The 14,860-nt window shown below is 40.9% G+C and overlaps 1 protein-coding gene across 1 annotated transcript; it reads left to right on the top strand.

Moving 5' to 3' along the window:
- Window positions 1-1,762: 1,762 nt before the first annotated feature.
- Window positions 1,763-12,030, top strand: LOC116546504 (zinc finger protein 85-like). The gene is made up of 3 exons (XM_032272754.1): window positions 1,763-1,909; window positions 2,391-2,489; window positions 10,190-12,030. Exons 1-3 carry the CDS (start codon window positions 1,876-1,878, stop codon window positions 12,022-12,024), a joined length of 1,968 nt encoding a protein of 655 aa, XP_032128645.1. The 5' UTR covers window positions 1,763-1,875; the 3' UTR covers window positions 12,025-12,030.
- Window positions 12,031-14,860: the final 2,830 nt, after the last annotated feature.

Genomic DNA, 14,860 nt, shown 5'->3' with positions numbered 1-14,860 from the left:
GGGATTACAGGCATGCACAACCATGCCTGGCTAATTTTTTTTGTATTTTTAGTAGAGACAGGGTTTCTCCATGTTGGTCAACCTGGTCTTGAACTCCCAACCTCACATGATCTACCCACCTCAGCCTTTCAAAACCCTGGGATTACAGGCATAAGCCACTGAGCCTGGCAGAGATGAGTTGTTTTTATTTGTACCTGAAGCATTTGTGTTGTGACAAGAGTGCTGAGTGTTAGGGACTCTGTGCTATGCCTGCTTTCTCTACTTAATGCTAATAATGAGTTCAGGGGGAGGAACATCAGGATTTACAGGGAACTTGCTTAAAACCTTCATCCACAGACCCTTTCCAAATCTACAGAATCACATGGCATAGAATGGAGCCAAAATTACCAGGTGATTTCTAATCTCATTAAAACTTGAGGCCGGGCGTGGTAGCTCACGCCTGTCATCCAAGCACTTTGGAGGCCAAGGCGGGCGGATCACCTGAGGTCGGGAGTTCAAGACCAGCCTGACCAACATGGTGAAACCCCGTCTTTATAAAAAAAAAAACAGGCCGGGCACGGTGGCTCAAGCCTGTAATCCCAGCACTTTGGGAGGCCGAGGCGGGTGGATCACGAGGTCAAGAGATCGAGACCATCCTGGTCAACACGGTGAAACCCCGTCTCTACTAAAAATACAAAAAATTAGCTGGGCATGGTGGCACGTGCCTGTAATCCCAGCTACTCAGGAGGCTGAGGCAGGAGAATTGCCTGAACCCAGGAGGCGGAGGTTGCGGTGAGCCGAGATCGTGCCTTTGCACTCTAGCCTGGGTAACAAGAGCGAAACTCTGTCTCAAAAAAAAAAAAAAAAAAAAAACATTGACATTCCTGTTGAGCCTGTTGAGCTTGTTAGAAATTCAGACAATCAGACTTTATTCCAGATCATGTAAGAAAATAATCTGTATTAACAAGCTCTCCAGTTTATTGTTCACATTAAAATTTAAAAGGTGTCTTCTAACTCAACATGTCTTTTCCATCTGAGGAATATACACAACTCTTTCTGTAGAATGCAAACATAGCACTCAAAAATATACCTTTTTATACCCTTAATTTTATAATATCATCTAGAGAAGTATCATGTATACACTAATGTTGTGACTCTTATGCCACTCTCTTAGAGTTAGGAAATACATTAGGAAATATTTCTGTATTAAATTATTTTATAATTTCAGTCGCTCCTATTAAGTCAGAAACAACGGCCGGGCGTGGTGGCTCACGCCTGTAATCCAAGCACTTTGGAGGCCAAGGCGGGCGGATCACATGAGGTCGGGAGTTCAAGACCAGCCTAACCAACATGGTGAAACCCCGTCTTAAAAAAAAAAAAAAAAGGCTGGGCGCGGTGGCTCACGCCTGTAATCCCAGCACTTTGGGAGGCCGAGGCGGGTGGATCACAAGGTCAAGAGATCGAGACCATCCTGGTCAACATGGTGAAACCCCGTCTCTACTAAAAATACAAAAAATTAGCTGGGCATGGTGGTGCGTGCCTATAATCCTAGCTACTCGGGAGGCTGAGGCAGGAGAATTGCCTGAACCCAGGAGGCGGAGGTTGCGGTGAGCTGAGATCGCGCCATTGCACTCCAGCCTGGGTAACAAGAGCGAAACTCTGTCTCAAAAAAAAAAAAAAAAAAAAAAAGTCAGAAACAATTCTCTTTACTCTCTCATTTCACCTTGACTCAAATTAAAAATGCTTTCTATGACCACTTAGTAATTGTGTGTGTGTGTGTGTGTGTGTGTGTGTATTTTTCAGGGACCACTGACATTCAGGGATGTGGCCATAGAATTCTCTCTGGAGGAGTGGCAATGCCTGGACACTGCACAGCGGAATTTATATAGAAATGTGATGTTAGAGAACTACAGAAACCTGGTCTTCCTGGGTGAGGAAAACTTCAATACACAATTCTTAATATATTCTAAAGATTTTATTTCTTTCCTTTCTGGAATACTTTTTGGTAAAGTATGCTTTGCATAAATTAGTTTCAGATCCCTGTTTTCAAGAAATTCTTAGATATTAATCCATGTAGAAGGGAATTTCTCCAAGATGTTTCATTTTGACCTTAACTGTCCACATTTCTGAGCCGATCTAAATCCTTCAGTCTAGATTAGTGATAATTCCACAAATTTAGTGGCATAAAGTATTTTTGCCCACACTTTAAAATCTAATTGACACACCAAGTTTTGTTTCAATAGTCCTGGGTGGTAAAATTAAGAACCTACAAATCAAAAGTATTTTGTAGATATTTGGAAAAGTCTGTTATAAACTAGTATATTGGGTCTGATTTAGTAGCCGAGCACATTATTGAGTTGGTCATTGGAGAAGATGAGCAGGATTTATGTTATTTATTTTTAATGAAACAGGTATTGCTGTCTGTAAGCCAGACCTGATCATTTGTTTGGAGCAAGAAAAAGAGGTCTGGAGTAGGAAGAGCCAAGAGATCATGGTGGCCAAGCCCCCAGGTAGGTGAGAGTGAAAATGAATACCACAGACAACATAGATGAAGGTCAAAGAGAAAGTCTTTCCTTAAAATGTTATTTTGGGGCCAGGCATGACCCCCAAGTTGTAGCTTAGTTAGAAGGCTACAGGCTCTTCACTAGGGTCCATCTTTCCTTGGTTGGTTATAAGAGGCTTGTATAGTTGTAACTACATAATTTTTGTATTTTTGGACTGCTCACAATTGTAATCCCTTTACTTTGAGAGGCCGAGGACGGCAAACCACGTTAGGTCAGGAGTTTGAGATCAGCCTGACCAACATGGAGTAACCCCGTCCCTCCTACAAATACAAACGTAGCCAGGCGTGGTTGCACATGCTTGTAAATTCAGCTACTCAGGAGGCTGAGGCAGGAGAATTGCATGAACCCGGGAAACAGAGGTTGTGATGAGCTTAGATAGTGCCATTGCACTCCGGCCTGAACAACAAGAGCAAAAAACTCCGTCTAAAAAAAAAACTGATTTGGGAAGCTGTGTTTCAAAGAAAATAGTTTCTGGGAAGCCTGAATTTGTTTGTTTGTTTGCACTCACATTGCAGCATCTTCTGTCTTATGCTTTTAAATGCTCTGAGGATTCTGCTTTTCCTTCGGTGATCTTCAAGTTTACAGTTAGAGCCAAAGTCCTCTTCATGGCCTATGAGAGACTGCACGGTCTGACTGCCTTTTCATAGTTTTGGGCAACACACAAATACCTGCATTATTCTGGGGAACACTATGTTAAACAATTTTTTTAATTCTAGATTTGCATCATGTTTGAAATGTGTGAGTAGTGGTTTCTATTCCATTGACGAGATTTTTGTTCTTTTTTTTTTTTAATTAATTAATTTTTTTGTTTTTGTTTTTTTGTTTTTTTTGTTTGTTTGTTTTTTTGAGGCGGAGTTTCACTCTTGTTACCCAGGCTGGAGTGCAATGGCGCGATCTCGGCTCACCGCAACCTCCGCCTCCTGGGTTCAGGCAATTCTCCTGCCTCAGCCTCCTGAGTAGCTGGGATTACAGGCATGTGCCAGCACATCTGGCTAATTTTGTATTTTTATTATACATACTTTTTTTTTTAATGGGGTTTCTCCATGTTGGTCAGTCTGCTCATGAACTCCTGACCTCAGGTAATCCCTTTGCTTTGGCCTCCCAAAGTGTTGGGATTACATGTGTGAGCCACTGCACCTGGCTGCCACTAGAATTTTCATAGGAAGTTTATTGAATCTATAGGTTAATTTATATAACATGTCACTTTAACAATATTTATTCTTTTAATCAAAAGACATAATATATTTTAAAATGTATTTGTGTCTTCTCTAGTTTCTCTCAATTGTATCTTATATTTTTCAGTGTAAAGATATTTTACGTCTTTGGTTAAATTTGTTCTCAAAATTTATTATTTTGATGCTATTTTAAATAAGATTGTTTTCTTTATTTTATCAGATAGTTTGTTTTACATGTATGGGTCCACAATTTAGAGTTGTGTGTTAATTTTATATTTTGCTAATTTACTGAGTGTATTTATTAGTTTAGACAGGGTTTAATGTATGAACATGGTTTTCTATATGTAAGATTTTTTTTTTTTTTTTTTTTTCCCCCCGAGACGGAGTTTCACTCATGTTACCCAGGCTGGAGTGCAATGGCGTGATCTCGGCTCACCACAACCTCCGCCTCCTGGGTTCAGGCAATTCTCCTGCCTCAGCCTCCTGAGTAGTTGGGATTACAGGCACGCACCACCATGCCCAGCTAATTTTTTGTATTTTTAGTAGAGACGGGGTTTCACCATGTTGACCAGGATGGTCTCGATCTCTTGACCTCGTGATCCACCCGCCTCGGCCTCCCAAAGTGCTGGGATTACAGGCTTGAGCCACCGTGCCCGGCCTCTATATGTAAGATTATATGATCTATAACTAGCAACTTTTGCTTCTTTGTCTTCAATTGCAATGGCTTTAACAAATTTTTTTTTTATGAATTCTTCTGCCACATATTTTCAGTGCTATATTAAAATAGAATCATTAACAACGGGCACAATAATGTTTGGTATTGGTGTGTTTGAATTTGAATGAGCCAACACTTCTTCAAGTTTTTAGGAATGGTTTCAGAAGGTAAAGATCTTTTTCTGGGCCCCCAGGGTGATGGGATGCCCTCTGGGTTTGCCATGGAGAGGAACCGTAGCTTGGTCACAAGGCTGCTGGGTCTGCACTAGGGTCCACCTTTCCTTGGTTGGTTATAAGAGTCTTGTGTAGTTGTAAGTACACAATTTTTATATTTTTGGACAGACTGAATATCCTTCAGGACTTCTATATGTAGAGCAGACACCAAGGCAGGTTTATGCAGTCGGGTCTGCTAATGGCAGGGCTTATAGCAGGATGTGGATGAGTATGGCTTTCACTGAGTACCAGAGAGCATTTTCCCATGTCACTGCATGGGTTTCTGTGTAGGCGGAACTGGTCATGAACTGTGGCTCCGAGAGCTGGAACCGAGTCATTATACTGCTTCGAGGACCACAGTAAAGGCCAAGGCCTGCAGGCCTGCCTGCGTGTCTGTAAATGGGTGTCTTCCTCTAGGCCTCTGGAAGGGCAGGGCCTCTTTCAGAATGTGACTAGGAGCAGTTTCGGATGATCACAAAATAAGTTCCGAATTCTCTGTGGGACCAAGTTGGGCAGGCCATTTCTTTGGTCTTTAGTCAAGAACAGAGTACCTGTACTTTGCCATCTGAACAAGGGCCTGACATCTGAAAAGGACACTCCTCAGTCCTGAGCTTTAGCAGTTTTACAAATCTCTCTGTGGATCTCAAAGCCCTCTTTTTTTTTTTTTTTTTTGAGACGGAGTTTTGCTCTTGTTACCCAGGCTGGAGTGCAATGGCGCGATCTCGGCTCACCGCAACCTCCACCTCCTGGGTGCAGGCAATTCTCCTGCCTCAGCCTCCTGAGTAGCTGGGATTACAGGCACGCGCCACCATGCCCAGCTAATGTTTTTTGTATTTTTAGTAGAGACGGGGTTTCACCATGTTGACCAGGATGGCCTCGATCTCTTGACCTCGTGATCCACCCGCCTCGGCCTCCCAAAGTGCTGGGATTACAGGCTTGAGCCACCGTGCTCGGCCGGCCCTCTTAAAGGTATTTATTTTAGAGAGGGGGTCTTGCTACAGAGCCCAGGCTAGTCTTGTTTTTTTTTTTTTTTTTTAACACAGAGTCTCTCTCACACAGGCTTTAGTGTAGTCATGTGATCTTGACTTACTGCCATCTTCTCCTGGGTTCAAGTGATTATTGTGGTCCGCTTCTGAAGTAGCCAGAATTACAGGCACACACCACCACACATGGCTAATTTTTAGATTTTTAGTAGAGACATGATTTTGCCATGTTAGATAAGCTGTTCTGGACCTTCTGACCTTCAGTGATCTGCCTACCTCAACCCTCTAGAGGGCTGGAATTACAGGCATGAGCCATGACATTCGGCCTAGTCTGGTCTTGAAATCCTAGCCTGAAGCAATTCTTCAGCCTCAGTGTGCCATGTAGCTGTCATTACATGGGTGAGCCATGGTGCCTAGTTCTCTCATAAAGGCATTTTTGTCAGGGACAGTTGACAAATTTTCTTGCTGTTGGGGCATAAGAAAGTAGGGTACCTTTTATTTTTTTGTCTTGCCGATGTTACTCCTGTACATTTTTACTTTCTATTTTTCATTTCAAACTTGTCTGTAATTTTTGAAATAGATATTTTGGACAATATGCTAGAATTTACATGTTATGCCTGAAGTAAATTAGATAATTAGTAGGCACTCCATATTTACTAAAATAGTTATAAATTTAATTTTGCTGCAGGCAAAAAGGAATTGTAGGATTTTTACCCACTTTCTTCAGCCTGTATCTAACTAATAACAATTTATTTCCAAATATATGTTTTATATATCAGAGGCTCTAACCATTTTGTTCTATGTCTGTGTGTGTGTGTGTGTGTGTTTTATTTATCAATGTAAGGCTATTTGCTTCTAAAGTTGGATGGTGGCAGTTTCATTTTGTGTAAGAATAGCATATATTTAAAGCAAAATTTATCTCTGGTTTATTTTAAGTGACTATAAAATATTTCTTATTACAGTATTCTATTTCTGCTTATACTGCATTTTCTCTGAAATTTTACTGCCATACTTTGACAGCCAATGATTCCATGAGTACACAGTCAAATATTTTTATCTAGACACGTTCTTTCTTTATTTTTTTATTTTATTTTTTATTTTATTTTATTTTATTTATTTTTCTTTTTTGAGACAGACTTTCACTCTTGTTACCCAGGCTGGAGTGCAATGGCGCGATCTCGGCTCACCGCAACCTCCGCCTCCTGGGTTCAGGCAATTCTGCCTCAGCCTCCTGAGTAGCTGGGATTACAGGCACGCACCACCATGCCCAGCTAATGTTTTGTAGTTTTAGTAGAGGCGGGGTTTCACCATGTTGATCAGGATGGTCTCGATCTCTTGACCTTGTGATCCACCCGCCTCGGCCTCCCAAAGTGCTGGGATTACAGGCGTGAGCCACCGCGCCCGGCGTTCTTTCTCAATGGTACATGAATACTTCAAACCAGAATTTATGGGTAAATATTTCACTTATTACTATCTTACAGTTCCATATTAGTGTGGAGATTCCTTTTTTTTTTTTTTTTTTTGATACAGTCTTGCTCTGTCACCCAGGCCGGATCTTGGCTCACCACAACCTCTGCTCCCAGGTTCAAATTTTTCTTCTGCCTCAGCCTCCTGAGTAGCTGGGACCACAGACATGCACCACCACTCCTGGCTAATTTTTGTATTTTTAGTCGAAATGGGGTTTCACCGTATTTGACAGGCTGGTCTCCAACTCCTGAATTTGTGATCCACCCGTCTTGACTTCCCAAAGTGCTGGGATTACAGGCATGAGCTACCACGCCCAGTTAATATAGGTTACTTCACATCAGTTTGTTATGTTTTTTGGTTTTACCAACATACTATACTTTTAGACAATTTGCAATTCTCTTTGACTTAAGTCAATGTAAGGCTTAATTAATGTATAAACTAGCCTGCATGTCTATAACAATCTGTTTACATATGTGTCGGTGCTTATCTATAAATATGACCCCAATTTTGGTTACAGCTTGTCTCGTCTATATTCTTTTTTCTTTATTACTATTTATTTATTTTTGTGATTGAGTCTTGCTCTGTTGCCCAACCTGGAGTGCAGTGGCGTGACCTCGGCTCACTGCAACCTCCGTCTCCTGAGTTCAAGCAATTCTCCTGCCTCAACCTGCCCAGTAACTGGGACTGCAGACATGTGCCACCACGCCCGGCTAATTTTTGTTATTTTTACTAGAGACGGTGTTTCACTATGTTGGCCAGGCTGGTCTTGGACACTTGACTTGGTGATCCACCCACCTTGAGTCTAAAGTGCTGGAATTACAGGTGTTAGCCACCTTGCCCGGCCTTATACTCTTTCTTAGCTGAGTTAGTTTGTTTTCTTTCTTTCTTTCTTTCTTTCTTTCTTTCTTTCTTTCTTTCTTTTTCTTTCTTTCTTTCTTTCTTTTTCTCTCTCTCTCTCTCTCTCTTTCTTTTTCTTTCTTTCTTTCTCTCTCTCTCTTTCTTCTTTCTTTCTTTTTTTTTTTTTTTTGAGACGGAGTTTCACTCCTGTTACCCAGGCTGGAGTGCAATGGCGCAATCTCAGCTCACCGCAACCTCCGCCTCCTGGGTTCAGGCAATTCTCCTGCCTCAACCTCCTGAGTAGCTGGGATTACAGGCACGCGCCACCATGCCCAGCTAATTTTTTGTATTTTTGGTAGAGACGGGGTTTCACCATGTTGACCAGGATCTCTTGACCTCATGATCCACCCGCCTCAGCCTCCCAAAGTGCTGGGATTACAGGCTTGAGCCACCGCACCCGGCTTCTTTCTTTATTTTTCTGATGGAGTTTGGCTCTTTTTGCCAAGTATGAAGTGCAATGGCGTGATCTCGGCTCATTGCAATTTCTGCCTCTGGCGTTCAAGTGATTCTCCTGCCTCAGCCTCCCAAGTAGCTTGGATTACAGGCATGCACCACCACACTCAGCCCATCTTGTATTTTTAGTAGAGATGGGGTTTTTCCATGTTGATCACACTGGTCATGAACTTGGGACCTCAGATAATCCACGCACCTTGGCCTCTGAAAGTGCTGGTTTAACAGGTGTGAACCACTGTGTCCAACCTTTTAGCTGATTTTCAATGGTTGTTTCATCTTCTTTAAGTAAGTCGTTATGAAAATAGCCTTTTCACCATGTGTTTAATGATGAATATACATTTGCTTTGTGTGAAAAAAACACTTTTGTGATTTGAAGGTAATTTCTGAATAGATTTATTTATTTATTTATTTTTTGAGACGGAGTTTCGCTCTTGTTACCCAGGCTGGAGTGCAATGGCACGATCTTGGCTCACCGCAACCTCCGCCTCCTGGGTTCAGGCAGTTCTCCTGCCTCAGCCGGGACTACAGGCACGCGCCACCATGCCCAGCTAATTTTTTGTATTTTTAGTAGAGACGGGGTTTCAGCATGTTGACCAGGATGGTCTCGATCTCTTGACCTCGTGATCCACCCGCCTCAGCCTCCCAAAGTGCTGGGATTACAGGCGTGAGCCACCATGCCCGGCTCTGAATAGATTTATAATTCTGTATTGTTTTCAGTTTTTTTCTTTTAAAAATTTGTTTCCAAAGCACATAATATAGTATTTGCCATCTTAAATCTATTGAAGTGTACATTTCAGGGTCAGGCATGGTTCTGGCTCTCTGAAATCTGTAATTTCAGAGATTTTGGGAAGCCACGACAGGAGGATCACTTGATCCAAAAAGTTTCAGAGCAGTCTGGGCAATGGAGATTCCTTCTCTACAGAAATTTCTTTAAAATAGCCTGGCATTTTGCTGTAAACCTGTGGACCTAGCTCTTTGGGAGTTTGAAGAAAGAGGATTACTGGAGCCTGGGAATTTCAGGCTACAGTCAACAGTAATTGTGCCACTGCACTCCAGCTTGGGTGACATAGTGAGACCCTGTCTCAAAAAATAAGCTCCATATATCACTCACGTTGTTATGCAAAAGATGCTCTGTCACCCAGGCTGAAGTGCAGTGGCCCAATATCGGCTCACTGCAACCTCCGCCTCCTGGGTTGAAGCAATTCTCTTATCTCAGCCTCCCAACTAGCTGGGATTACAGGTGCACACCACCATGCCGGGCTAAATTTTGTCTTTCTAGTGGAGATTAGGTTTCACCATGGTAGCCAGGCTAGTCTCAAACAACTGACATGATCCACCTGCCTCGGCCTCCCAAAGTGCTGGGATTCTAGGCATGAGCCACCGTGCCCAGCCTGGTAATTTACTTCTAAAGGCACTGTGGTACATATAGGCAGCAGAAAGAGCTGCACTGAGTAAATATAACAAACTTCTGTTTTGTTTTGTTTTGTTTTGTTTTCTAAGTGGCTCCTTGCATTGTGCTCACCCAGAGAATGTTACACACTTAATTCATTTAAAAAATTTCCAGAGATGTATTTTAGTCAGTATGATTTGTAACATTTATGTGTGTATGAAGGACTTCAGGCCTGTGGAATTTTGCTATGTCATCTAACTGATGTAGTTTGCTTAATTGTATAGGTTATATTTGTAAAGTCTCTTTATCTAAGTCTCACAAGTATAATAATTTGTTATTTTTATTTGTTTTCAGTTATGCGTTCTCATTTTGCCCAACACCTTTGGCCAGGGAAGAATGTAAAAGATTCTTTCCAAAAAGTGACACTGGAAAGATACGGAAAATGTAGACGTGAGAATTTACCATTAACAAAAGGCTATAAAAGTGTGTGTGAGTGTAAGGTGCAAAAAGGAGTTGATAATGGACTCAACCAATGTTTGAGAACTACCCAGAGCAGAGTATTTCAATGTGATAAATATGTGAAAGTCTTTCATAAGTTTTCAAATTCAAACAGACGTAAGATAAGACATACTAAAAAGAAACCTTTCAAATGTAGAGAATGTGGCAAATCATTTTGCATGAATTCATACCTAACTCGACATAGCAGAATTCATACTAGAGTAAATTTCTACAAATGTGAAGAATGTGGAAAAGCCTTTAACTTGCCCTCAACCCTTACTCAACATAAGAGAATTCACACGGGAGGAAAACCCTACAAATGTGAAGAATGTGGCAAAGCTTTTAACCGGTCCTCAAGACTGACTCAACATAAGAAAATTCATACTGGAGAGAAGCCCTACAAATGTGAAGAATGTGGCAAAGGTTTTAAATGGTCCTCCAACCTTTCTAAACATAGGAAAATTCATTCTGAAGAAAAATGTTACAAATGTGAAGAATGTGGCAAAGGTTTTAAGTGGTCCTCCAACCTTATTACCCATAAGAAAATTCATACTGGAGAGAAACCCTATGAATGTGAAGAGTGTGGCAAAGCCTTTATCCATTCCATAAACCTTACTAATCACAAGAAAATTCATACTGGAGAGAAACCTTACAAATGTCAAGAATGTGGCAAAGCCTTTAAGCAGTCCTCACACCTTATTAAACATAAGAAAATTCATATGCAAGAGAAAGCCCACAAATGTAAAGAATGTGGCAAATGTTTTAAATGGTCCTCCAGCCTTAATACCCATAAGAAAATTCATACTGGAGAGAAACCCTACAAATGTGAAGAATGTGGCAAAGATTTTAAATGGTCCTCCAACCTTATTGCTCATAAGAAAATTCACACTGGAAAGAAACCCTACAAATGTGAGGAATGTGGCAAAGCTTTTATCCGATCCTCAAAACTTACTGAACATAAGGAAATTCATACTGAAGAGAAATTTTACAAATGTGAAGAATGTGGCAAAGCCTTTACCCGGTCCTCAACACTTACTACTCATAAGAAAATTCATACCGGAGAGAAAGCTTACAAATGTGAAGAATGTGGCAAAGCCTTTAACCAGTCCAGACACCTTACTGTTCATAAAAAAATTCATACTGGAGAGAAAGCTTACAAATGTGAAGAATGTGGCAAGGCCTTTAACCAATCCTCAACACTTGCTACTCATAAGAAAATACACACTGGAGAGAAAGCCTACAAATGTGAAGAATGTGGCAAAGCCTTTACCCAGTCCTCCACACTTTGTACTCATAAGAAAATACATACTGGAGAGAAACCTTATAAATGTGAAGAATGTGGCAAAGCCTTTAAGCACTCCTCAACCCTTACTACTCATAAGAAAATTCATATTGGAGAGAAAGCTTACAAATGTGAAGAATGTGGGAAAGCCTTTAACCTGTACTCAGGCCTTGCTAGTCATAAGAAAATTCATACTGGTGAGAAACCTTATAAATGTGAAGAATGTGGCAAAGCCTTTAACCGGTCCTCAACCCTTACTACTCATAAGACAATTCATACTGGAGAGAGACCTTACAAATGTGAAGAATGTGGCAAAGGCTTTAAATGGTCCTCCAACCTTACTGCCCATAAGAAAATTCATACTGAAGAGAAACCTTACAAATGTGAACCAGTCTTCAAACCTTATTAAACATAAGAAAATTCATACAGGGGAGAAACCCTATGAATATGAGGAATGTGGCAAAATTTTTAACTGATCTTCAACCCTTGCTAGCCATAAGATAATTCATACTTGAGAGAAACCCTACAAATGTAAAGAATGTGGCAAAGCTTTTAACCAATTTTCAAGTGTTACTGAACATAAGAAAATTCATACTGGAGAAAAACCCTATGAATGTGAAGAATATGACATAGCCTTTACCATTCATCAAATCTTTCTAGACATAAGAAAATGCATACGAAGAGAAACCTTACAAATGCGAAGAATGTGGCAAAGCCTTTAACCAATTCAAAAATGTTACTAAACATAAGAAAATTTAGGCCAGACGAGGTGGCTCACGCCTATAATCCCAGCACTTTGGGAGGCCAAGGCGGGTGGATCACGAGGTCAAGAGATTGAGACCATCCTGCTCAACATGGTGAAACCCCATCTCTACTAAAAATACAAAAAAAATGAGCTGGGCATGGTGGCGCACGCCTGTAGTCCCAGTTGTGCGGGAGGCAGAGGCAGGAGAATTGCTTGAACCCAGGAGGCGGAGGTTGCAGTGAGCCGAGATCGTGCCATTGCACTCCAGCCTGGGTAATGAGCAATACTCTGTCTCAAAAAAAAAAAAAAAGAAAATTTATACTGGAGAGAAACTAATAACTTGAAAGATGTAACAATAATTTTGACAATACCACATACTTGTAAGCATAAAAGTGATCATATTGGTCAGAAATCCTGGAAATGTGGTGAACAATGTGACAGAGTCTTTAAATGGCTGTCACACTTGACTGTAGGTAAGATAATTCATACTGGAACAAACTACAAGTATGAACAATGTGGCGAAACGTATGCTCACATCTTACTGCACAGAAAATCATTTATACTAAAGAAATATACAAATATAAAGAATGTGGAAAAGCCATTAATATCTGCTCACATCTTACTCAGCATTAGAAAGGTAGTACTTAATAAAAGCATGGGCCAGGCGCGGTGGCTCACGCCTGTAATCCTAGCACTTTGGGAGGCCAAGGTGGGTGGATCACCTGAGGTCAGGAGTTCAAGACCAGCCTGGCCATCATGGTGAAGCCTCATCTTAAAAAAAATAATAATAATAAAATAAATAAATAAATAAAAGCATGATAAATGCAATTACTGTGAAAAGAGCATTCAGAAAAAATAAGCCTTTAATGTGAAAAAGAGTAATCATTTTGAAGAAAAACATTACAAATGTAAAAATTGTAGTACTTTTATTTGTATCACAAATCTTGTACACATTTTGTGCTAGAGGAAGACCCTAAAGCAGCTGCTTAAACTTTGTTTAACATCAGAGGATTTATATATGAGTAAAACCCTGCACATGTAACAAATTTTGAAAAACATTTTCAAAAACTAGAGCTAACAAAGCAGCAGAGGATTCATACTCAAATATATTTTGCAGATGCAGTAGATATAAAAATATATTTAATCTAAAGTTAAGTCTATGTAAATATCGAGGATTCGCAGTAGAAATACCTACAATGGTGGCGCTTCAGACACTACACTAAATTACAGTGCTGAGTACAGAAAATAATCCCAAACTAAATTTGGTGGATAATTATTTGTATATAACTTTAAAAGAAGTAGAACATTTTTTGCAGAATTTTAATTACAAAGTTTTTTTATTTTATTTTTTATTTTTTTTATTTTTTTGAGACGGAGTTTCACTCATGTTACCCAGGCTGGAGTGCAATGGCACGATCTCGGCTCACCGCAACTTCTGCCTCCTGGGTTCAGGCAATTCTCCTGCCTCAGCCTCCTGAGTAGCTGGGATTACAGGCACGCACCACCATGCCCAGCTAATTTTTTTTGTAGCTTTAGTAGAGACGGGGTTTCACCATGTTGACCAGGATGGTCTCGATCTCTTGACCTCGTGATCCACCCGCCTCGGCCTCCCAAAGTGCTGGGATTACAGGCTTGAGCCACCGCGCCCGGCCCACAAAGTTTTTTTCTTTAAAAAAACTTGTTTTTTGAAAGCCAAAGAATGATGTAATTCAACTCTCAAATTATTTCATTCTCTTTCTTCTTTATTGCTATTCTATTCACATGTGAAAGCATGTGATCAATTGTTGCAACATCAAAGATATGAATTTTTTTTAATTAGGGGGGCATTATTTATGACCTTTTCAATTAAAGAATTAGAACATTAGAATAGAAGCAGTATCTCATGCCTGTAATCCCAAACTTTGGGAGGCCGAGGTGGGGGGATCATGAGGTCAGGAGTTTGAGAACAGCCTGGCCAAAATAGTGAAACCTCGTCTATACTAAAGATGAAAAAAACAAGCTGGGCGCTGTGGCATGCACCTGTAATCCCAGCTGCTCAGGAGGCTGAGGCAGGAGAATCACTTGAACACAAAAGGTGGAAGTTGAAGTGAGCTAAGATCATGCCACTGTACTCTAGCCTGAACTACAGAGCAAGACTTCATCTTAAAACAAAAAAGCACACTATTTCTGTGTACCCTCCTGCCTGGGCAAACGGGCAAGATTCCATCTCAATAGTAAAAAAAGAAAAACAATAAGAACATTAAAATGTAAGATGTATGATGAAAATAGAAGTGGTAGCCGGGCGCGGTGGCTCACGCCTGTAATCCCAGCACTTTGGGAGGCCGAGGCGGGTGGATCACGAGGTCAAGAGATCGAGACCATCCTGGTCAACATAGTGAAACCCCGTCTCTACTAAAAATACAAAAAATCAGCTGGGCATGGTGGCGCGTGCCTGTAATCCCAGCTACTCAGGAGGCTGAGTTCAGGCAATTCTCCTGCCTCAGCCTCCTGAGTAGCTGGG

Source organism: Sapajus apella, unplaced genomic scaffold (genome assembly GCF_009761245.1).
Source record: "Sapajus apella isolate SASKATOON/1434 unplaced genomic scaffold, GSC_monkey_1.0 scaffold986, whole genome shotgun sequence".
Classification (NCBI taxonomy): domain Eukaryota; kingdom Metazoa; phylum Chordata; class Mammalia; order Primates; family Cebidae; genus Sapajus; species Sapajus apella.
This window is presented reverse-complemented; position numbering and strand designations above follow the sequence as displayed.

Excerpts from the sequence above, each read along its gene's own strand:
- LOC116546504 (XM_032272754.1), top strand. The coding sequence starts at position 1,876 with ATGTTAGAGAACTACAGAAACCTGGTCTTCCTGG. Across the intron at positions 1,910-2,390 it reads CAGAAACCTGGTCTTCCTGG|GTATTGCTGTCTGTAAGCCA; the intron begins GTGAGGAAAACT and ends TTAATGAAACAG. Across the intron at positions 2,490-10,189 it reads CATGGTGGCCAAGCCCCCAG|TTATGCGTTCTCATTTTGCC; the intron begins GTAGGTGAGAGT and ends ATTTGTTTTCAG.